Source organism: Apodemus sylvaticus, chromosome 20 (genome assembly GCF_947179515.1).
Source record: "Apodemus sylvaticus chromosome 20, mApoSyl1.1, whole genome shotgun sequence".
Classification (NCBI taxonomy): domain Eukaryota; kingdom Metazoa; phylum Chordata; class Mammalia; order Rodentia; family Muridae; genus Apodemus; species Apodemus sylvaticus.
In genome coordinates this window covers 23,302,805-23,328,269 of record NC_067491.1, presented here as the reverse complement: position 1 = coordinate 23,328,269, position 25,465 = coordinate 23,302,805, and the positions used below count along the sequence as shown (strand labels likewise).

General features: G+C 40.6%; 1 protein-coding gene across 2 annotated transcripts in view; it reads right to left on the bottom strand.

Moving 5' to 3' along the window:
* Positions 1-25,465, bottom strand: part of Zdhhc17 (zinc finger DHHC-type palmitoyltransferase 17) — a 61,731-nt gene that overhangs the window by 12,839 nt on the left and 23,427 nt on the right. For both annotated transcript variants that reach the window (XM_052164989.1, XM_052164990.1), the window contains exons 4-9: positions 18,115-18,192; positions 17,508-17,652; positions 12,839-12,903; positions 12,070-12,232; positions 5,307-5,432; positions 809-951 (exon numbers count right to left, since the gene is read on the bottom strand). In XM_052164989.1, coding sequence (XP_052020949.1) covers positions 809-951; positions 5,307-5,432; positions 12,070-12,232; positions 12,839-12,903; positions 17,508-17,652; positions 18,115-18,192 — 720 coding nt within the window. The remainder of the gene's footprint in view (positions 1-808; positions 952-5,306; positions 5,433-12,069; positions 12,233-12,838; positions 12,904-17,507; positions 17,653-18,114; positions 18,193-25,465) is intronic.

The following is a 25,465-nucleotide window of genomic DNA, read 5'->3' as shown; positions in this document are numbered from 1 at the left end:
CTCCTAGAAATACTACAGAGATGAATTAACCAGCAGTCACTCCTTCTCAGAACTAACATCAACATATGACTAGTTAGTCTTGAGTGAACTGTTTCCAAAGTCTCTCTACATATCCAGTGAAAACAAGAAGCTTAAAGAAGGCAAGTTGAACAGGAAGCTCTGGGTCATAGGTATCTTCCTAGGACTGCTGAACCAGGCAACGTTTAGGGCAAAAAGACTCAACAAGACAGGAGATGGTCAGGGCTTAAAGCAATGGGAAAGTCCACCCTGCTGATAAGCTACAACTCTTAGTTGTCTGATGCCAACAACCAAAGTAATACCTATGGAGAGGTAAGGAGAGTAATACAGTAATACATCACACTACAGTACAACAACCTCAGACTCACTGCTAAGAGATATTTTAACATTTCTCAAAATGTATTTTAGCTTCAAAGTCACATGCTAGACTTTTGTCATTAAGGGTCTTTTTGAATAATTTTTAATAATTTTTGAAAAAATAATTTCACAAATGATCAAAGCAGGTAATATTCTAAACATATAAAACATTAATTTGGGGGCTGGAGAGATGGCTCAGTGGTTAAGAGCACTGACTGCTTTTCCAGAGGTCCTGAGTTCAATTCCCAGCAACCACATGGTGGCTCACAACCATCTGTAATGGAATCTGATGCCCTCTTCTGGTGTGTTTGAAGGCAGCTATAATTGTACTTATATACATAAAATAAATCTTAAAAAAAAAAAAAAAACAGTAACATAGCAGGGTACAAATTATTTTCTGTCATAAAATTAAAGTTAAAAAGAATACACTTACTTGGACAGAAACTGCACTATAGCCCAGACGCCACCGTACATTAGCCCTTTAATGAGCCAAGAATCAATGTTTAGGTCTGCTATAAACCCAACCAGCCAGATCACTAGGAACGGAGTTCCCAGCATTACTTTCTGCCGAAATTCCTGTAAAAAAACAAAAACAAAACAACAACAACAACAAAAAATGTTACAAAGTTTCTGCATGTTTCAAATGACCTCAATCTTAACCACTGCCATCTTATGAAAGTATGTAACAAAAGCAAAATTTATTCATTCATTCATATCTGTGTATGGTGTTCAGGTACTACACAAAAATCATTTAAAAGGAGTGTGTTACAGCAGTGGAAAATGAAAATTATGTGGGAAGTTCAAATTATGGAGTGAGTTCTACACAGCCAGTCATAAAAACAATGAACAGTGGGAGAGGTTACCATGGCCTGGTCAGAGAATAGTTCATAGCTCAATACCCCATTTTAATGGAGGACCTACTAACAGGGACAATCACAATGACTTATCACACAGGGGATAGCTAAATATGCTTAAATTGGAGAAGACATATATATTAACAGTCTATTACAACTGTAAAATTAAATCAAGGCCAGTAAGATGGTTCGGTGGTTAACCGTGCTTGACACACAAAGCTTACCACTTGAGTCTGAACCCTGAGGAAGGGAGAACTGATTACCCAAAACTTGTTCTCTAACTTGTTGACATGCGTGTACCATCTATAAAGAAGTGTGCAAACACATGTGTACACGTACACACACACACACACACACACACACACACACACACACCAAGCAAGCAAAACATTAAGTGCATCATCAGGGCTTCCCAGCCCCCAGTGCTCAGAACTCTCAGACGCTTCTATACAGCTGGTGTCCTGGACAGGTTATCAGAGGTCCACACTTGTAATGCACAAGCTCGCACGCCTGTGATATCCACCACAACTGCATCTTCACAGCAGCGATGAGTAGCACTGGCTGTCTCGTTTACACAATAGCTCCTCACAAACCTCGGTACCTTGCCCAAATCATCTTAGGTGACAAAGGTGCATAAAGGCACATAGCTGTGGTCTTCTTGTCTTGTTTTGTTTTGTTTTAGTCTCATGGTATAGCCCAGGCTGGCCTCAACCTCACAGAGATCTGCCTGCTTCTACCTCCTGGGAATGGGATTAAATGTATATGCCACCAGGCTTCCATATGATCTAACTTTCATGGTATGGATACACTACAGTCTATTTAACCATTTACCTATTAAGGAACATCAAACTGTTTACAATCTAGGATTATGAATAAAGATGCAATGAATAGTGGCATATAGATTTCTGTGAGTTTAAGTTATCATGCCTCTGAGATAAACGCAATTCTGCACTTACAGATCACAAGCTGCTTTCTGTAGTATTATATTCATTTCCAATCCCACCAGCAAACATCTGAAGAACCCAGTCTTTGTGTACCATCAGATATGTCTTTAGACTTCTTCCTCTCTCTGGGTAAGCATGTATACTTGAGATAGCATCTTGCCATGTAGCCCATGATGGCCTGCAAGTGATAGCCCCTCCCCTGCCCGTAGTCTCCCAAGTCCTGGACTGCAAGTGTATATATACCACCAAACTGACTTAGCTCACTTTAAAATTGGATTCTCTGACAAAGTTTCATTGTTAGACTTTATTAAGAGTTCTTTCCACAGTCTGTATCTTTGTCTTTTGTTTTATATATGACTTGTTAGCATTATCTTCTAGTTTGTAGCATGTTGATAATTTTTTTATTTTCTTAATAGGTTTTTAATCCAAGTTCTTATAAGCAATACCAATAAACTCACTGGGTCACCACACTAACTCGGAATCTTTTCTTTGGTCACCTGGGTTATCTGGGTTGAATCCAAAAGTGTTCCCATTTCCCTGGGATCCTAGCATCAGAGACTAAAAGCAAGAGGTTCTGTGGGGCTGGCTACCACCACCCCACAGGGTGGCCAGATTAAGCCCCGGGTTAATGAGAGACACTGAATAATAATCATAATAATAATCATAATCATCATAGTAGTAGTAGTAGTAGTAGTAACAGTAATAGTAATAACAACAACAGTAATGATGATGATGCAACTGAAGAAGGCAGGCATCTGCTATCAATCTCTGGTGTCTCCATGCTATACATGCCTTGTGCATGCCTCTTCATCCATGTATATGCATGTGCACACACATTGAAAACTTTCAAACTCTCAGTAGTTTCAAGATTGTTTCTGAAGACCCCAGCTCCCTGAGTCTGTCCCCTCCCTGGAGGGACGGCACAGTGCAGTGCTGGTGAAGCCTGGGCCAGTATTATCTTGTCCAGGTTTCCTCTCCACTTCAAACACAGCACACACTTCAATAGGCTGGCAAACAAAAGCACGGTCATAGTTTAAAAGTTTCTGATGTGCAGTGAGTTCATGTAATTGTGGTACTTAATGTCACAAAGTGCTCAATTACTGCGTTTGCTCCAGCAGGCCCTTTTCAGAAAGTAGGTTAGCATACACCTTTAACCCTAGCACTTGGTAGGCAGATGTCTGTGAGCTCACATAGAGGACACATGTAAATAATTCCTGAGGAGAGACAAGCCCTAACATGTTTAAAGCCACTGAAGCAAAACCAAGACGCTCAGTCTCTAAGCTGACGTCACTATAATACACATGCACTACATGATGAAGCTCTTCTTTGCATACATGTATGTGTACAGTGTGCAGCTGCACATGTGTGCACAGATATGTGGAGAAGTGAGGCTGACATCAGCTGTCTCGTCTGCCATCTTTTATCTTCTGTACTGAGTCAGGGTCTCTTTGCTGTTCTCGTGAGCTAGCGTGCTCCGTGGATTCCTTATCTCTGGTGCACTGGGAAGACGGGCTTGTAGAACACGACCCGCCCACCCAGCCAGCTTGCATGTGGATTCTAGAGATCCAGCCTCCAGTCAGTCCTCATACTTGCTGCTTGAGAGACAAGTGCTCCACCTGCTGGGCCATCTCTGTGGTCCCCGAAGCTCTCTCTCATTTTTTTCATACTTTTAATTTATCACTGATTGGAAGTGTTGGGGAGGAAGCAAAGAACTGCGGTGTCTCTGGAGGCCAGCTGGGCAGGAATCACAGGCGCTGTGAGCTGCCCCACACGGCTGCCAGGAACAGAAGTCAGGTCCTCTGCAAGAACCACTGAGCCTTATCTCCAACTACTAAAGCTCCCTTTTTACAGAGAAACAGTACCCAAATCTATAACCTCAAAAATTAATAAGGAAATTTATATATTAATATATTATCTTAATAAATTTTCACCTGACCCCATAGGAAAAAAAAAAGAAGTTTGGAATATTTACATTCAGCAAAGTCAGATTATGGAATCTTCTAACATGCAGCCAACAGAATGAAATCAAAATTAAGTTTCTAGATCACAGCTATGAAATGACTGGAAGCATTAATATTGCACATAAAAACAATCCATTGCTCTTATCTGTGAAGTTTCCAAACAGCTGTATAAGCTTCAGATACAGCTATTCTGTTCTGGCATCTATGTGAGGGACCAGGAACTGTCCACCCAGTAAGGAAGTCTAAATTCTTATAAATAAATGAGCTGCTGCTTTCAAGTATATCACACTTTATTTATTTCCATCACACTCGTAAGGGATTAATATTAACCTCTGTGACTTTAGTATTGCCATTAGTAAAGCTTAATTCTCAAGTTTTCTACAAAAAACTAATAAGAAAGAACAACCTAATGTCACTCAAGTTGGGGATTATTCTCAAGCTAAAATATATAGTTATTGTTTATTTAAGCATATATATATGTATATTATAATTTTTTTTCCAGAGCTGAAGACCAAACCCAGGACTTTGCATTTGCTAGGCGAGCGCTCTACCACTGAGCTAAATCCCCATCATATGTAATTCTTAATGTCAGTTAAATAGTACCATCCTTTTTAGTGGAAATAATGTTTTGTAAGGAATACAGACTCTGCATTTAGAAAATGTTTTAAGTTTTAAAATGCTATAAAAGTAGACAGTTAAGCCAACAGTCACAAATTTAAAACTGAAGGTTCATGGGAGAAAATGCACTGTCTATGAAACAGCCGACAGTGGGAGCTTTCTCTCTGGAAACTGCAATACATCCCAGAGAGGAAAAGGCTCGGTTAATCAGAGCTATGGAACTTGGTTTAGAACTCACATTAAGATTAAGATGGTTCACAATTCGTTATTACAGCAACACAGGTACACAGGATGCTTTCATCTACTGGAGACCGTTAGGTGGAATTTCTGTCACGCACACATGGAGATTTAAACCCATTTATACGCATCCATCTTCCTTAAGCATCACAACACAGACCATACGTAATTCTAAGAAACTGTTAAATACTCTCATCTTACTTTGGATGAAATAACACTTTAAACACTCCAATGGGAAATGTAAATCTAAGGCACATGCGTGAACACTGAGGCGCAGTAAAGTGCGAGAGAAGGCCTTGAGTCCCTCAGTGAGTTACCTTGTCCGCCTTCAGCTTCCGCAGGAAGGACGGGCTGTCGTAGCCTTTAGCTTGTCTCGCCTCCTGCAAGTGGTTGATCATCCACACGTTTTTTCTTTGCTTTGCCAAATCAAGTGCTGATTCACCCTGATAAATATAAGAAATTCACATTAAAAATAAAACTAGTATTTTCACTAATAACTTTAAAGAAATTCCATAAAAAGACTATATAAATTCATCAACAATGGTTTCTGATATTGAATAAAATCAATTTAAAAAAAACTAAATTATTACATACCTGTTATCATTTCCTATTCAAAACACATTAATACAGATAATACATTTTCTCATCTTACACTCTAGATTCTATTTTTGCTTGCATTTTTGACAAATTAGAGAGCAAATCAAAAAGTAGGTATTTTAGTACCTGCTGGATCAGAGGCTATCATTAAATTTATGAGTTAGTGCACGCTCCTAAGATTGAGCGTGATAAGACATCCTACCACTGTACCAGGCTGTCAGAAATCTGTTCTATTTCAGGGATGGTTAAGTAAGCGCCTTAACAAGACACTAGGGAAGAAAAAGAAACATCAGCGACTGTGCCTCCACTGTGCTGGCGACCTACTATAAAGTCACCACCCACACAGAAACGCCCAAAGAGAACAAGAGAGACTGAGAGAAAAGCATTTCATCAGGTCAGAAGCTACGAGGTCCTTTAACTCTGAAACAAGAATGCCAGGAATACAGTAACACGGCAAGAAACAAGAAATACACAACTCACTCCTAGATGTTCCTTTTCTGCTTTTCCTAATTTAAATCTTCTATTACTTTTGTAAATTAGACACCTACATATCCAATCTATTTAATGTCCTCTATTTATCTGACTCTTTAAATAAAAAAAGATAAAGCTGCCAAAATGTGAAGAATGATAGTCATATTATTTTTTTAAAAAATAATCACTGAAATTACTTCAAAATACTGGATTAAAAAAACAGAATCTCATTTTTGGGGAGAGATAACAATTTATCAAGCATGGAATATACTTTTAAAAACACAAAAAATTAAGCAAAACACTACTATATAGCAACAAAGAATTATAAACAAACAAACAATAATAATAAAAAATTTCAAAAGCCCAAACACACTGTTAACAGAAAAACCAATGGTATTTACTAAGGAGTGGACTAATCTAGGTGCGCCTCCCACAGACAGGGATATTTTATTTTAGATAGTCCTTGCTTATTCCAGAATTCCATCACCTAAGTTTTCAGCATCAGCTCATTAATCCAAACTATAAATATTACCTGAATAATAGCCATCCCTTGGGTAACAACTCCCAGAATATCCTGCAGTTGCCTCGCTCGGTCCAGCTGAGCACCCCTTCCACTAGAGGGCCATGTGACAGACACCTAAGGATTGCCTAGACAGAAAGATTGAGGGAGCTTTAAAAACCTTTCAACTTCTCTAGTCACCTGACTGTTTGTATAGTTTTCATTCCGATGGTAAAATAAACAAACGATTCCAGAGTCACACTAACACCAGGGTCTGGAGTCAAGTCCACAGGGCTTACTCCATGTCACAGCCCACAGAGTCGGCGTCACTAACGATAGTAAGTAACGTCAGCAAGAATCCACACGGAGTAACTGCGTCACTGGTGGGAAGCACAAGAAATCCTTCCGGGGTTTAGTCAGATACCCATGGCTAAGGTGGAGAAGCACGTGATGCTGTGCCTCAGTGGGCCTGAGGCTCACTGTTAGACCAGGTCAGAGACCATCGAGGTCGGGAGCTCAAGAGCTGATCAACAATCCCTTCTCCACAGACTCTCACCTCCTTCTAAGAAACTACAGGAGAGCCTTCTGTCTACTGACATCCTTTGATAGTTTTAGAATGAAAATTTTGGAAATGCTTGGGTAACACTCAGATTAATTGTTCTTCCCAAAATAAATTTCTAACCCTATGGTTGCTATTTAACCATAACCTAGGACTGTAAAATTCTTCTGACACTTATAAAAGACAATGATCTTCCCCCCAAAATGCTATCACAAGTAATATTTTAAACAAGTCCATGTCATCCTAGATCTAAAGGTGACCTAATTTAGAGTATTTAGCTACTTCTTACTCTTCCAAATATAAACGTTAAGTACTTTAAAGTTATCTATTTATTAAAATAGTCTTCAAAGTAAGTTGTCTCATTTTCATAGAAAATTTTATTTTATATATTAAAAGACTCTAATTTCTTTTTCAGACAATTTGCAGCAAAAGCAATCTCTAGCTAACACAAATTAACTATAAATTTATTTTAAATAAATTTTTAAAATAATTATTTTAGGATAAGATCAAATAGATAAATAATTACAGGAAAGAATGTGTTTTATCTTGTCTAAAGAATATTACTTTTTATACCTTTTAAAATAAAATCTAGATTTGCAGCTATATCCTACCCTTGCAATTTATTTTTACTTTACAATTTTTAAAGGTATATTTATTTTATCAGCGTGTATTAGTGTTTTGCCTGCATGTATGTGTGAGTACCACATGCATACGCGGTGCCCACCAGTCAGAAGATGCTGGATCCCTTGAAACTGGCGTTACAGATGGTTGTGAACCATCTGCAAACCTGTTGTGAACCTGTAAAACCATACAGGTGCTTTTAATACTTTTAATAAGTAATCTTTCTGACTACTTAAAATGAAAAATGAGATAATAAATGTCACAGTTATGAACAAAGAATCATGTTGGAGATTTTAAAATGAAATTTCTTTTTCAAAATCTGCAGTAGCTTAATCAGCTTTAAATGGTGCACAGAGAAAAGACATCACCTTCATGCTAAATATTATCAAACAGAATGAATTCCTATCATCTTCCCCTCAAAAGAGCACTTTCCCTTCGGCATTCGCAATCTCAACACGCATGGACAGACAACTGAAAAAAGATAACTGCGTCATCAATGATGCCTTCTTTCTTTCATTCTCAGATCTTTCCTTTATCTAACAATATTGTAGCTATTATCTTCAAATCCTCTCAGCTAGCCCCATCCTTGGCTAAGCTAACATGGTCCTTCAAAAGCAACAACAAAACCATCAGCCTGACTGACTTTCCAGTCTTTCTACTGTCCTGTCTTAATGATTCCATCACCTCTCCAACCAAAATAGCACCTAAATGAAAAGGCACATCCTATGGCAGTCTATAGAGACCTGCCTGTACCCTAGGACTTCATAAACAACTAAGTGTCTTATCAGAGTCTCAGCGACCTGGCATCTGTCTCTCAAGTCACTTCTTGATAGCTGTGCTTCTAACCCAGCCTCAAATCTGCACCTAAAACTCAGCCTTACCTTCCCGGGCCTTGTAAAGTGCGGATCTCTCTATAGAAAAAAATCTGTTTACCCCTTATCTCCACACAACTGATTTCCTCACAACCTCCAAGGAATGAATCACCTCCGAGGACTCCTCATATCACTACCCCCTTCTCAGGCTCACTCAATTGATTATTCGTTTGTTCACTATTTTATTTCTTCAAGAGAATGTACGTTCTGAGACCAACACAGAGCCTAATCTGTCTTGAACATTCAGACAACCTACCATAGCAATGAACTAATATTTACTGAATGAACGAAGAAATGGTTTCTATTAAAGTGCTGACTACACTTGAGGTATACAGAGAATGCTAAATCCCAATAGAAACAGTATTTCATTCTTATTTTCTACTTTTAATTATATGAAAAGAACATTTAGGGACTAAAATCTTTCTTAGGAAAGTAAACAGATATTTTCCCCTCAAAACTGTGGATGTTGCATAAGCAAATGAATTTTAGACTTAATTTAGCTTTAATGTTACTCCAGAAGTTACTAAGAGCATTACACTGTTTTAGGCTAGAGGATATTTCTACTCAATGGTAGCATGTTTACCTAGCATGCATGAAATCCTGGATTCAGTCTCTAATATGGAAATGGGACAACAGTCAACTTTGAATCTGTATCAGATAAAATAAAGGTATCAATGGGAAGCTTGTTAGCAGTTTAAAAGGGCATGAACTTAAATAAAATGTCTACAGGCACATCAGTGAGCTCGATATTGGTACAGTGGACTCTTCGGGGCATTCTGATCTCGGTAGTACATCACTAAGATGCCTGGACCCACAGCAGATAGGGGAACTAATGTGAGTACTTTACCTTTCTGCTGAAATTCATTTAGGACTTTTATAACTTATCAACATTAAAGGTTTATGCAATAGTTAGTGAAGACCACAACTTTTGAATATTTGAAAAGATATTAAAATTTTCAAACATACTGCAAATACTTAAGAGACCATGACTGAGGAAACCTGTCCTAAGGTTTTATATGAATACAACACTGGTTTCAAACCACAGAACTGTTTAGACATCTTGCTTTCATAATTGTTTGGTACACAGAAGTTCAAATGTATTAATATAGTAATTAAGAAAGGCAAATTGAGCCAGGCAATGGTGGCATACGCCTTTAATCCCAGCACTTGGGAGGCAGAGGCAGGTGGATTTCTGAGTTCGAGGCCAGCCTGGTCTACAGAGTGAGTTCCAGAACAGTCAGGGCTACACAGAGAAACCCTGTCCAAAAAACCAAAAAACAAAACAAAACAAACAAACAAACAAAAAAGCAAATTGAGCAAATTTCTTTGCTGTACTGAAATTGGTTCTATTTTTCTTTCAGTGATATAAGAAAAATCTTAAAATGTATTTCTAGTTCATGACCCTTAAGACTGGGACTCTGGCCGGGTAGTGGTGGCTCACGCCTGTAATCCCAGCACTCTGGGAGGCAGAGGCAGGCGGATTTCTGAGTTTGAGGCCAGCCTGGTATACAGAGTGAGTTCCAGGACAGCCAGGGCTACACAGAGAAACCCTGTCTCGAAAAAAACCAAATCCAAAAAACCAAAAAAAAAAAAAAAAAAAAAGAAAGAAAGAAAAAGAAAAAAAAAAAAGATTGGGACTCTGAAAGTCAAAGACTGAGATGGAAAGAATGCAGATGATAAAACCGAGGACATTCCAGTTACCTTTGTCTAAAGGAATAAACACTGGTCAGGTTTAGTTACGCATCACCCATATTCTTTTGTCCCAAGCTTGGCATGGGTGCCAGTGTTAAGGATTTTCGGAGCATTCCCTTTAAATCTTCTGCAAAGGCAAACATTACTCTATCATTTCTCAAGTAGCAGAATGGTATCCTGGCTATCATAAATGCCAGCTTGGATAAAACTACAGACTGCAAATCTTCACTCTTTTGCCTAGAGGTAGCTGTCAGGTGCTTGCCACACGCTGCTCGGTCACTACAGGAAGCCAAGCCAGCCTCCCTTTCCCACCCTGACCATCCTGAGCAGGAACAAGACTTAGACGTTAAAAAGTAGAAAGAAAACGCAGGATGTTTTAAAATCAATTTTATAGTGTATAATATTTAAACTAAACTCAAAGTTTGTTATTAGGCTAGTTTCTAAAACTTCATTAAGCTATGAAGTAAAAGTTAAAAAAAGAAAAACCAAAACACACTCCAACCCATTTTTAACAATCTAACCTTCTCTTCTTAAAGTAACCAAATAAAGGAAAATTTCGTCATAAGACCATAAGGAGATGCCTTGATCCAGCAAGAGATACCCACTTTTTGATTGGCTACTTCAGGTTAGTATAAAGCTTAAGCTCCCTTTACATTTAATTAGCACATATCCTTTAGGCATTTATAAAACATGGCTCAGAAAATATTACAAATTATAGCTAATCCTTAAAAATGTTTGTCCAAAGACAGTGATTCCTGGTAGTATTCATGGTCATTCAGATTACTGCTAAAGGGCTCTAAGCCTTTAAAAACACAAAAGATAAATCAAAAACTTGAGATTACCAACAGAACCATTTGGGGGGGGGGAGCCCTTATTGATACTGTGTCTGTGCAAGTGCACCAGCACCCCAGGACCCACGTGGCAGTCAGCGGACAACTGCACAGAGCCAGTGCTCGCCTTCCACAGTTCCTGGCGTAGGACTCAGGGTATCAGGCTGGCAGCCGGCACCTCTGGTCTACTAAATCACCTTGCCACTCCCCCAGCAGAATCTTGTGTTTGTAGATGTGTACAAATTCTTAAAACTCAAAAGTGTACCTATTAAATTGTACTTGGCACTTAGACGAATTCTGTATACTTATCCTGGGTCAATTCACCATTGTTCTATAAACTTTATAAAGTGTTTTATCAAATGTAAAAGTCTTCTCTTTACAGAAATAAGCTACTAAAACGACCAAGTCAAAGCATGACTCCAGTCTCCCACCACTGCTGTTCTTACGCTGTGTGTGAAGGTAGGCTGCGCATGGCGAGCTGGGCCACAGTGTGCGTGTAGTCAGGGGAAACGTGTAAAGCTGGCGTTAGCCTTCCACATCGTACACGATGGGTTCGGTCGGGGACTTGTTCAAGGGTTGTCAGCCTTTACACACAGGTGATTTTATCAGCTGTGCCATTTTACTGACCAGATAATGTATTTTGAAACTATAAACTTATACATAATGATATTAAGAAACCAGAAAGCTGCACAAATGTCCTTCATTTGTGTAAGTTAGAAGCATGCAATCTCTAAAATCCAGTACAAATTCACTAATAAAAAGGCCACCCACAAACTAAAAAACAACTTAGTATCATAAGATGACATTAAATTATTTAAGTTTTAACTGAAGAAGCGAAGGATAGAACTAAATAATAAGTTTCTCCCAATGATCACAGTTTTAAAAGAAGACCGTGTTTCCAGAAGGACTTGTGTCAGTGCCTTCCTGCTGCATATTTACCTTGACGTTCTGGGCATCCACGTTCCCTCCGGCTTCCAGAAGAAGACTAATGACTGTGGTGTTCCCTGCTAGGACTGCCCAGTGCAGAGCAGTGTTTTTGTGATACTTGTCACCAAGGTTAACTGAAACATTGAATGTTAAAAGCAATCTAGTTGGATCCACACTGAAAAGGAAAAAAACAAACAAACAACAACAACAACCCTAATTTCAATTATCGAAATCATTACAGAGACTACACTGACTGAGGCTGCGTTCTCACTCCACCTCAGAACACATCTACTCTCGCCTTGCCACCAGTACAGTCAGTAGCTGTCACGTATGCACAGCCCTGGGTAAGCGCAGACGGGGCTGAGAGGCAGCACGCTTGGATCTAACTTTCCTATTTTTAATCTGGGAATTTGTGCTATTAACACCTATATATTTAAGAATAAAAAATACTGTTATTTCCATTTAGACTGATCCAAAAAATGATTTAAGACAGCTTAAAAATGAATACATAAAACTTAAAACAGAATCACATGAAAAGGTAATTACTTTTAAAAAAAGGTAACCTCTTCTTCCACTGTCAGAATTAAGAAGACTACTGAATCAAAGCAGAGACAGCGAAGCGGGCGGGTGGGCAGAGAGTAGCTCGTGCTCTGTACTAGGTAATGGCTGCTGCACAGGCCTCCAGAGCACTGGGCACAGCGGCTGCGGCCGCTCCTGCTAACCCCTCCTTTCCACGCTGTATTATGCTGAATGAGCCGAGAAGTCCACAACAATTACATACCTATGTGTTCTATAGGCTGCCCACATTAAAGGCGTCATTCCGTTCTGATCCATCATATCTACATCCTGATAATAAACCAGACAGCAGAATTTTAAGATCCGAACCAAAATTAGCTGGAAACATCTAATTTATACATTATACAGTCTAATACATTACTACCCTGCTGGGAAGGCTTTATGCAAGTTGGTCTCGGAATTTTTAACTAAAGCTAAGTTCTGCCATTAACTAGCTAAGTGGCTTATAAATTATGCCTTACCCTTCCCTTGTCATGGTTTACATTTAATGATTTGCAATTTTAGAATTCTCAGTAGTCTTTAAACACTATTATGACACAATCTTCCTTTAGAATAAAAGACAACTGTCATGGAATGAAACTTGATGCAAGACACTGTTTTGCAATATTCACTTTCCAGAACACAACATCTTCTGATTTTATACAATCAGTAAAAAAGAAGCAGAAGAGAACCTAGGTGGTATTTCTGTTAATAGAACAGATTTATCAGAAAAGCACAATGTGCTGAATAGGTACATAATTAATGAATAGGTATACAGTTAATGTGATTTTATGCTCACTGATGCACACTCAAAAGAAGAAAAAAAATAAATGGAAAAGCACAATGTGCTGTATAGGTATATAATTAATGGATAGTATATAATTAGTGGATAGTATATAATTAATGTGATTTTGTGCTCACTGATGCACACTCAAAAGAAAGAAAAAATCAACATCAAGAACTTAAATTCCATGTTTCCTGACAGAAACTGCATTATTTTATGCAATAGAAAAATGAAACATGTTTTATTATTTTTAAAATCATTTCCCTCAAAAGGTTATTAAAATAGAAAATTATCAATCAATAAAATTAGCTTCAGAAGTTTACATCAATTCAGATGCCAAGTTTCAATATTTGCGCTGCTTAGTTTTAGGTCAACATGACACCTATTAGGGTCATTTCAGAAGAGGGAATCTCAATCGAGAAAATGTCCCCAGACTTGCGTGAGGTACATACATTTTCTTGAGGGCTGATTTCGGAGGGCTCAGCTCACTGTGAGTAGTGCCATCCCTGGGCTGGTGGCCTTAGTGCTATTAGAAAGCAGTCTGATCAAGCCCTGAGGAGCGAGCCAGTAAGCCCTGCTCCTCCACGGCCTGTGCATCAGCTCCTGCCTCCAGGTTCCTCCCTGGGGTTCCTCCCTGATCCATTTGACAATGAACTATTGCCTGACATGTAAGCAAAATAAAGGCTTCCCTCCCCAAGCTGATTTGTAAGCAAAATAAAGGCTTCCCTCCCCAAGCTGATTTTCGTCTTGGTGCGTGGTCCCTATTGCTTTCATCACAGCAATAGGATCTCTAACTAAAACAGAAATTGTCCCAGGTCATGGGTGCTTGTGACAGACTTGACCTTGTGTTTTGGGGAGGCCTGTGGCGACAGTGTACTTGGTGCTGGAATAGGTGTGGATTGCTCTGAGGGAGCTTGGAAAATAAGAATGTTGAAAGAGAGCTAATGATAGAGGGCTGCCTGGCTTGTGAAGCTTCAGAGAGAACTTCTCCGAGTCCCTTAAGAACCCGCAGGACTGTCAGAGCCTCCAGGACAGGCTGAGGTTGGCAGGTGGCCCGCAGCTTTTGCATGGTCTGCAATGGGTGAGCTCTAAGACACAAGGTCCCAGAGAGACTTCATCTCAGGATTGCTTCTCGCTGATATGCCTTCTTTGTCATTATTAAGTTACTAAAATAATCCCTGGGCATTAGCCTATCCTACTGATTAAATTTTCTGCAGATCAACATAACTTTCATGAATTAATGCCGTTTAAATGAATTAATGATTTTATTGAACTCCTGATTTGATTCTAATAATCTTAGGAAGAAAATTTTAACAGATTGTTTTAGTTGTTTTTCTAGAACGATGTAATAAAGATAGAATCAAGAACAGAACATGCCCACTCCTCAGAATAGTAAGAACACAATGAGCTTTCATAATTACACTAAAATGAGATGCAGGCCTGAGACCAGTGTGTGTTCAAGGAACAGCATTTAGGTCCAAGGATGGAGCGAGCCACAGGTGAGCCCATCATAGACAAGGCTACAGAAACCGTTCCGGTGAACTTACAATGAGCACAGAAAATGGCACGCTGCTCTGAACTTGATATCAGCTTCCTTCTGCAACTCCCACTTTATCTATGAGGTAACAGTCTAAGAACTTTTGTCTATAAAAAGGCCAAAGAAAAGAAAGAAAGGTGGTGCGGTGTGGAGACTTGGGGAGCTCTGCCCCATCCATGCATCCGTCCATCTATCCAAATGTATAGGTTTTGTATGGACGTATGAAGGCATTTGTGTATGCACGGAAGCACGCATGAAGACATGTGGAGCTGACTGAGACAGACAGCCAGGCCCAGCCAGAGAGAGGATGTATGAATGTGTCTGTGTATATTTATTTACCTGCATAAAGTATCTTAATTCTTTTCCTTTCCTTCCTCTCTGGTTCACAAAGCTAGGCAGAGAAGGGCTGCCTGGCTTTTTAGAAAAGGAAGTGTTAGCAATAAATCCTTTACCTAATCCCCCATTGTTAAGCAAAAGGTGAAGTCATCATCTTTTTATTGGGGCTTTTGGCCCCAATATAACTAAGAGAGTAAATATTATTAATACTAAGCAATGTTTACTTTTGCAAGACCAAGTTTTACCCACACCAATGCTCTGCCCAATCACTACCTTCCAGAGAGGACCCAGCCCAGGGCTTTAAGAAGCTGCTGTTCTGGTCAACTGGAGCTTAAGAGTTGGCTGTAGTTGACAAGGGACCAGCACCAGTGAAGTAAAATATTTGCTCTCCTAGAACGATTAGGTAGTTAGAGATTAGCTGTGATTAAGAAGAGACTAGCATCACTGAGCAGGAGGGTCAGCACAGAGAACCTGTGGCCCAGAGGGCGCTGAGGTACATCTTATGCTGGCAGCTGAACTAGGCAGTGTAAAGTCATCTAGCTGGTACTGGTTTGGAGGCATGAAGGGGTCAGAGAGAACGACTGAGTCTTGGCACTGTGTGGCAGGACTGGAGTCCTAGAAGAGAGACCAGAAGCGGTCTGTGTGCATGCCAACTGCACCGGAGACTGTAGCGTTTTAGAAATGCCAGAACCACAAGAACCAGAAGGTCAGCAGCAGGCTGAGGTGAAGCCAGCCTGACTTGAAGCCCAGCTGCCGCCGTGTGGGGGGTGGCTGTGAGAAGCATCTGAAGGAGCCCACGGGCTTGTGAGGGAATCCCAGATAGCTGACACTGAGCTCCTCACACTGACTGCTCCCTTGGAGTTTGCTATGTTCGGCCTGCAATGATATATATCCTGCTTCTTCCTTCTTGGAGTTGCAAAGATTCTATATTGACTTTTTTTTTTTAATTTTGTAGAAGCTCATAGTTATGAGACCTACTATATTCTAGATTGATTCCTAGTGTAGGCATAATGTTTTTGTATAGGGTGTAAAGTCTGCCCTTGCATTATTTCAAATGCTGATTTCTCTACCCCACTATCAGGTTTCAATGTGGGCATGGCTTTTGTTATGTTTATTTTTGGAAGCTCCAGTCCCAAGCTTGTGTCAATGAATGCTCTTCATTCATTCTTTGCCTTGCCAATAAAAGTCAAGGAGGGGTGGAGCTAGTGAAGGAGGGGTGGAGCTAGTGAAGGAGGGGTGGGGCTAGTGAAGGAGGGGTGGAGCTAGTGAAGGAGGGGGTGGCATAGGCTTCAGGAGAAGAGCCTGACCTCTGAGAACAGATGCCCGTAGGCTGGGGGCGCTGCTGGCTGGGGAACCCTGATAGCTTGGAGGTTTCGAATGGAGTAATAACTATGCAGCATTTGGCTCACCTCTATTTTAATAAATCTTAGTCTTTCTGTGTGGTTATTGGGGAATCAGCTGGTTGAGGAATAAATTGCTGCTGTACTAATTTTATAAAATCTATATTAATAATTATTTTATACTCTGGATATCTTAAATAAACCCAACTTTTAAAGTGTGAATTTTTTAAAGACTTTCAAGATTTAGAATATGCCTTATATTGTGGTACGATTAATATACCATCTTGGGCACAAATGAGAAAGGAAAGTTCTAGTGGACTTGTAATGATTCTGTGTCAACTGTGCTGGTCAGTTTAATGTGAACTTGGCATGGATTACAGCCAGTTTAGAAAAGGAAAATGAAATCTCAATTGCAAAACATGTCCCCTCCAGACTGTGGCCTGTGGGCAAACCTACGGTACCTTTTCTTGATTACTGATTGATTTGGGAGAGTCCAGCTAGCTCACTGTGGGCGGTGTCATAACTGCCCCTCATAGTCCTGGGTGCTATCAAAGAGCAGGCTGAACAAGGCACAGGGAGTGAGCCAGTAAGCAGCGCTCCCTCCACCGGCTCTGCGTCAGCCCCGGCCCTGACTGCGGGCAGGACTGGGATGGACTGGGATGTGATGTAAGTAAGCAAACCCTCTCCTCTACAAGTTGCTTTTAATATTGGTGTTTTATCACAGCAACAGAAATCCTAATTTCTGTTTAGACAATATTTAAGAGAAATATTTAAAGGAAAAAATAGATGATATATTTTCCCCTTACTTTTAGATATTAAAAAATGCAATGCTACGAATATTAGGCATGTAAGCCGTGCGTAACACGTGACTGAGACACGCGCTGTAAGGCTTCCTTACCTGGCCTTTTGCTATGAGATAAGCAACAATTGAGGTATGTCCGAACTGAGCGGCCAGGTGGATACAGCTGCACCCCTCCCCATCAATTAATGAGGGGTCTGCACCATATTTCATTAGTTGTACAACCATGGATAAATGGCCTTGTCTAAAAAACAAAGACAAACAGACATTAAGTTATTTCGGAGACGTCTTCTAGAAAAGAGTAGACTTGAGGACCATAATGATGGGAAGTCAAATCTCGTATTTTATCAAGTTGCTTTAAAAAAGACTTGGGAGTTTATGTTTCTTGAAAGTCTTAAATGGAACAACAGCTCTGATAACTTAACAAAAACATACTCACTATTAAGTGAGTTCATTCCAGTATGATCCTAAAAACCTGAAGAACTAAGCAGTTAAGTAAATGCATGCAGACTTCCCAAGTGTCCCATTTACGACTGGATTAGCATGCTTCCCTAGGAACAACTTGTAACTTTGTTTCCAGTGAAGACAACACTGGGCAGCAATAAATAAATGATTGACTACATCAAATAATAGCATTATCATTCTTTAAAAAAACAATAAAGGATCCTGAAGGGAAGGACGATCAATACAGATATAAAGTGTAAACCTCGTGGCCCAGTGCAACGGAGTTGAATTCAGGTCTCCTCCAAGTTGATCCACAATAGCACCTTTCGAAATATAGTATCTGTAAAATAAAATTCGTAGTAACTTACAGAGTTTTCATCTTCAACTTTAAGAAATTATGTGAAAAATAAAACATGTTCCACTATCAACCCTCTTTGTGCCTTTGCAGATAGTGCTTTCAACGCTTAAAAAACATGTTTAATACAATTTCATATTAAACACATCACTTTTTTGTTCTAGAGGAAAAAGGAAATGATCTTTAAAGTTGCAAGAGAGAGAAAGACTAAGTTACAGAGAAGGCTCAGGGCGAAGGGACCACGTGGCTCTCACCGGAAGGAGAAGCACAGAGGAGTTTACCAGTGGACTTGGGAGGGTGAAATGGGATCAGAGGGGGCTGGTGGGAAGGCTTGGGGAAGACGGCTGGAACTGGGGGCATCTAGGGGGCGAAGCAGAATCCCTGTGCCATGGAAGCTCTGTGTATCTATAAGACTTGTGGCCCTAGTGCAGCTTCCTATCAATGGAGGATATAGAGCCCAAACCGGCCATCTATAACCAGACAGAGTTCCCAGCAGTGGGACTAGGACATCAACCCAACCACAAAACCTTCAACCCACAATGTCCTGCCTGCAAGATATGCTGGGGTAATGGCAGCACAGAACTTGTGAGTGGCCAACCAATGACTGGTAAAGCTTGTGGCCCACACCACAAGAGGGAGCCCACGTCTAACACTATGTGGATGGCCAAGAACCAGAGGCTGGTAAGCCAAGTACTAGGACAGAACCAAATATGACTGGAAAAAAAAAGTCAATGAAATGATTTCTACCAACATCACTCTATACTCATAGATCAGTGCCTGTCTCATCTATCACCAGAGAGGCAAATGGTCCATCAAGGGACAGGAGCAGATGCAGAGACTCACAGCCCAACACTGGGCAAGGAAGGGGAACCCACAAAGGAGAAGGATTCTAGAAACCAGAGGAGTCGCACGAGATCACAGCCCACGGTACCAACTAAGCAGGGTTCCCAGGAGCTCACAGACACTGAAGTGACAATCACAAACCCTGAATGGGCCTGAGCTAGGGCCTCTGCATATACCTATGGTTGCACAGATGTTCTCATGGGACCCTAACAGTGGGAGGGGGTGCCTGGGACTGTTTTGCCCACACTTAGGACCCTTCTCCTAGCAGGTTGCCTCATCCCACCTTGCTATGAGAGTTTATGTCTAACCTTATTGTAATTTGTTTTGCAGTTAATATCCCTGGGAGCCCCCCCCCCCCCCCGTTTTAAGGGAAAGGGAGGAGTAGATCTAGGTGAAGGGGGAGGTGGAGGGAAGACGTAAGAAGAGAGGAGGGTGGGGAAGCTGTGGTCAGGATGCACTGTATGGGAAGAATAACAAAATAAAAATGGGGTAAAAAATTAAATCATATAAAAAGATATTCAGGCAACCACAAAGATCTGAAGAGCATACAAACTTTTGGAATCAAGTAGCTGGACACAGAGCAGCCAAGAACAGCCAAGGCACAGTCTTCTTTGAGTGGAGCAACTTTTTAAACTTTACTTTCCTCAGAGGGTGAATACAGAGTAAGCCAAGCAGCAGACTCAAGAGAATGCTCGCACCTACAAACGAGGCGGTAAAGATCCTTCACTGTGCCCTATGTGGTACAAAAGGCATGGCTTTCAAAAGAAAAGGGCAGCTTTGTGACTTGATGCATTACTGTCGCAGCTTCTGTACACACTCTGAAATGAACGAGACCTAGCTGCCCTCTGTGATGCTCAATTATGGACTAACCACTCGAGGAATCTTAACTATAAGTGCCTTTAAGGCAGGAGAGAAACACATAGCTACATATAATTGACACTTTAAAGCCATTTTAAGTGATTTTTAAATAACAAATGCATTCACTCTTAAGGCACACAGTTCTAATATAACCATACTTACATGTTCAATTCAGAAAACACTGCTTCATATAAATATGTACTAAACTGGTCTTGTAAAACATTATATAATAAAGGAACCAAGTTCTCTACCATGCAACATAGTTAAGGGAACCGAACAAAATAGTTCCAGGATGTGGGATTCTTTTTTTCTTTGGACACAAGGTACCACTTTGTAGCACAACCTGACCTGGAGGAGTAGCAGCCGGGATTAAAGGTGTGCCATCCCCATGCATCCCCATGCCTGGGCTCTACTAAGAACACAGATGGCAGAGGCTGGAGCGGTGGATGGCTCAGAGGGTCCCTGGAACTAGGCTGTGGCGCAGAGCCGCCTAGAGTGAGATCTGGTGCCCTCTTCTGGCTTGTAGGCATATATGCAGGTAGAACACTATACATAATAAATTAGTCTTTAAAACGCGCACACACACACACACACACACAAATGTTTACATAGGTCTGAATTAGTCCTTAAAGTGTCTGATTGAAAATGTTTTGAAAAGACTAGAATCTAAAGCAAAAAAAAACAAAAAACAAACAAACAAACAAAAAACCTCAAAACAACAACAAGAAAAAACACTACTGCAAAACCTCATCTGGGGTCTCTTTTTAAACAATTCATTCTTTTCTACAGAGACAATTTAATCTTGGAACTCATTTTTACTTGGTGAATTTGATACAAATCAAGTTAGTGTTGGGTAATTATTAAATGATTTCCAAAAAAAGTGACTTCTATTACTTTTCTTTCACTATAAACTCCTAGAAGAGAGTACTATGTTTTCATAATATGGTATTTTTACCCCAGATGTAAGACCTGTACTCAAAATGACCAGCATTTAAACTCTTATTTTGTACAGATTTTATTTATATTTTTAATTATGTGTATGTGTGTGGGTTTATACACATGAGTAAAGTACTCAAGAGGCTAAAAGAAGTTGTCAGTTCACTTGAAACCGGAAAAGCAGGCAGTAGGGAGCAGCCCGGCATAGGTGCTGGGACCTCGCTAACAACAGTATGCGCTCTTAACTACTAAAACATCCCTCCACCTTCTAACTCGCTTTCATTTTTATTTTTATATTCAAACCTCTGTTCAATACTACAAAAAAGGTTGCTGTAGTGGATTGGTCTGGTACTGCCATATATTCAAATGCTAACTTCTAAGCCCCAAGATCTGGTTGGGCCCCTGACAAGGAGATCTTCCCATTCAGCAAATGATGTTATGTTACCCTGCTCCCTGAGTTCACTGGTCTGTGAAAGGCTATAAAGCCTGCGAGGGGGCAGTAGACAGTCGTAGGCAGGCTTGCAGATGCCTGGCTGGAGGTCACAGGGAGAGAAAGGAGAGAAGAAAGAAGAGCAAGGAGGAGGAGGCCACCATGAGGGGTGAGGGGCCAGCACGCGGCCATGATAAACAGCAAGCAGCAAGGGACAGACACATGGCCGGGGCGTACCTTAGAACAGCTCCACACCTCCCGGGCTAGGCTCACTGTTTGTAAATAAATAAAATACCTAGATTGTGTGTCTTTGATATGGACTAGCAAGAATTTAAAATTCATTTTATAGGCTATCATCAAAGAATGTTCTTGCAGGCACTAATGTTCTCTAGGTTTTGAAGAGGGACCACCAATGAACAAGGGCATTAACAGGTATTTAAAAGACAGATTTCTCCAGAAGGGACACCGACTAGAATCAATCCAGGACATATTCTTAAATCTCTGGAAGGCTAAGAACTTGGCAGTGACTGTTGCCACCAAAGCAAGAATCACAGATTAACTTATAACAAAAGCAATGGTCCAATGGGCCACATAGGTGTCACTTAAAGCACAGTTAGCACCACACGGAGGTACTTCAGCAGTAGGGAGGCAATGCTGTCCTGGAAGGCTGGTGAAGGTTTTCCACGCCCAGCAGTGTCGACTCTCAGAACATGACTACACACTGTACTGCAGTTATAACCCAAACTCTTCATTGAATGTGTAAAGTCCTTTTTTGTGTGTCCCTGGTCATCACTGTAGAGCGGTGACTCTGGACTCGGTCTTATTAGCTTCACCGTTTAACCTTTAGAATCCACAGAGTGTTTTCTGTGCACCTTTTCCAGAGAAGTTTGAGGCTCAGGAACTAATGTCAAGAACAGCATGAGGAACTGTACCAGAAATATAATTATTAAAACTTCACACATTAAACAAGTTCCTCGACCTCTTTTGTAACCTGGGTGAGTAGACTCAGCTCTCCCGCAAAAAGAGATGAGAAGAATCTTTCTTAAGGGAATACTAACAACTCCAAAGGGGGAATCACAGAAACTAAAAAGCTTCTTCAGGATAGCTAAAGAAATAATCAAATGAACAGGAAGCCCACAAAATGAGATAGAATCTTTGCCAGATGTATATTTGACACATGATAAATATCCTGAACATATTAAGAACTCGAAATGGAAAGAAAGGGAAAGGAAAAAGGAAAGGAAAGGAAAAAGGAAAGGAAAGGAAAAAGGAAAGAAAAGGAAAAAGGAAAGGAAAGGAAAAAGGAAAGAAAAGGAAAAAGGAAAGGAAATGAAAAAGGAAAGGAAAGGAAAAAGGAAAGGAAAGGAAAAAGGAAAGGAAAGGAAAAAGGAAAGGAAAGGAAAAAGGAAAGGAAAGGAAAGGAAAGGAAAGGAAAGGAAAGGAAAGGAAAGGAAAGGAAAGGAAAGGAAAGGAAAGGAAAGGAAAGGAAAGGAACCATATGACCCATTTAAGAAACTGGTTTGTTTACTAAACAGTTTTCAAAAGAAGAAATAAAACTTGTTTGTTTGGTCAGCTATGGTGGCCAGCACTCAGGAAACGGAGGCAGTTAGATCTCTGAGTTCAAAGCCAGCCTGGTCTACATACTGAGTTTCAGGGCAGCCAGAATTACAGAGAGAGTTCCTGCCCCCAAAACAAACAAACAAACAACAAGAAATATCTCAGAAACTGCTCATTGTCCCCAGCAATTGGGGCACTGCAAATCAATAAAATTTTGAGAATTTATCTTACCCCAGTCAGAATGGCAAACATCGACAAAGCAAGCAAGAACAGAGGGGGAGCCGTGGGAGGGGATGTGGGAAAGTGACCCTCAGTCACTGTTGGAAGAGCTGCAAACTGGCCCAGCCACTGTGGAAACCAGAGTGGAGAATATTTGAAAATCTAAAAATAAATCTATCATACACTCCAGCTCTATATATGCCCAAAGGAATCGCTCAACGCCCTACTCCACAGATTCCTCCTCAGCCAGGCTAACTGCCACTTCACTCATAGAAAATGAAAACAAATCCTTCAGCTGATCTGTGATAATGAAAATGTGGTGCATATGCACTGTGGTTGACCCAGCTGTGAAGAAAAATAAAATTATGAAATTTTCAAGTAAATGGAAACATTATATTTAGTGCGGTAACAGACCCAGAAAGACAAACTTTGCAATTTGTTTCACATATGTGGATCCTAGCTCCAAATCTATAGATGTGAATATATAACTTGGAGTAAGTATATTAAACAGTTAAGTAAAAAGGGACCACAGTGGGGGCGGGGAGCAGAGAGAAGGGATGGCAAGGTGCAAGGAGACACCGGGTGGGGACACCGGTGGGGACACTTGATTAGGGAGGGGGAAGGGAGTGAATGCAGAAGGAGGGAGGGGTGAAGTAAAAGTGAGCATGTCTAAAAATTATATATTCATGTGTGAGTGAGTGTGTGTGTGTGTGTGTGTAATACATTAAGTCCATGCATGCACATATAGTGGAAATTAAATTCTCCCATCTGAGATACCAATGCTTACCCCAAGAGCCACAGACCATCTAACAAATAAAACCCCAACACTAGGTGCAAGACGCTCTCTAGTGAGTTGTTGGCAGCTGTTGTCCAAAAGACCTTTGAGCATTGTAGGTTATTACTGTTGCCTTCAGAGTTAAAGCTACGTCTCCACTACTGAAGACACAATGCTTTTGGGCTTAGGATCCAGAGGTTCTGGGCTGGATCTGACTGGAAACTTTCCTCCCTTAAGGACTCAAATTTTCACAATACCAGAAGGTTCCAACTAAGCTTCCAAAGGAGGGAAACAAGCAATAGTCCCTTTCCAGCTGTGACACCTTTGAACACAATACCCAGCATGGCACAATGTCCGTTAGGGTACAATATTAGCATGCACACCTTGGTGGTAATCATCAACTCTCTGATTTGACTTAAGGCCCACACAAGATGGAAATCATTCTAGGTCCTTCCCTTCCCTAGAAACCTAGCCAACCCAGGGCTAGCAGAGTTGTCCATCATGGAGAACCTATAACAACCCCTTTACCAAACCAGCATAATTTAGACCTGCATTCTGAATGCTTACCCTATGTCCACAGTTAAGTATCCATCTCACCCCTCATTAAAGAAACATCTTGCAACAGACAAAGGCTACTATAGAAAGCTACAACCAATCAAAATACAGCAAATGAATGATCCTGTGGTGTCTAGCCTCAACTGATACAATTCCTGCTCCTAAGGCTCATGGGTCAGAACCGAAGAAGGTGTGAAAATATTGAACAACTGAAGGAACAGGGAGTTTGCTGTGAGAGTGTATCTCTTAGAAATGTCAGAAGCTATGCCTATGAAATCTCATCAACATGGCTGCCTAAACATGACACTCCAATAGACACACTGACACAGAAGAAGAAAAGCTCGGGAGACCTCAACCCTGAAAGTACCGCAGGGAACTAAAGAACGCTGGGAGAAGAGAAACAGTGCTCTGCAGAGAAGAGCCCCGGACTGGCTGGTTATTGGTGACAGAGTGGCCAGCCTCGAAATTGCAAACATACTGCTAACACTGTATGGAATGAGCACTGTGCGTTTATTTAGAAATGTATACAATCCACACACAATGGTTAACAACAGGCTATGAGTCTGAGAGAGAGCAAGGCGGTATATAAGAATGGTTACAGGCAAAAAAAGTCATTAAAAAAAAAAAAGAATCAATAGCTAAAAAGATTTTTTCCAGAACTGATAAAAATGCTAGCTGGGCGGTGGTGGCTCGGGCCTTTAATCCTAGCACTTGGGAGGCAGAGGCGGATTTCTGAGTTCAAGGCTGGCCTGGTCTACAGAGTGAGTTCCAGGACAGCCAGGGCTACACAGAGAAACCCTGTCTCTCTCATATGGTTTTAAAGCCCACACCACAGTGACACACTTCCTCCAACAAGGCCACACCTACTCAACAAGGCCATACCTCCTAACAGTGCCACTCTCTGGGCCAAGCATACTGAAACAACCAAACCTACAAAAATCAAAATTATTTGAATTCAAATTCAAGATTAAAAAAAAAATCCATACTTTGTAGATATATCATATGAAACTGCAGAAAGAAGAAATGGAAAACTTTAAGAGGAACCAAACAAAACCTAACTTCAAATACACAATGCTTACACCGAT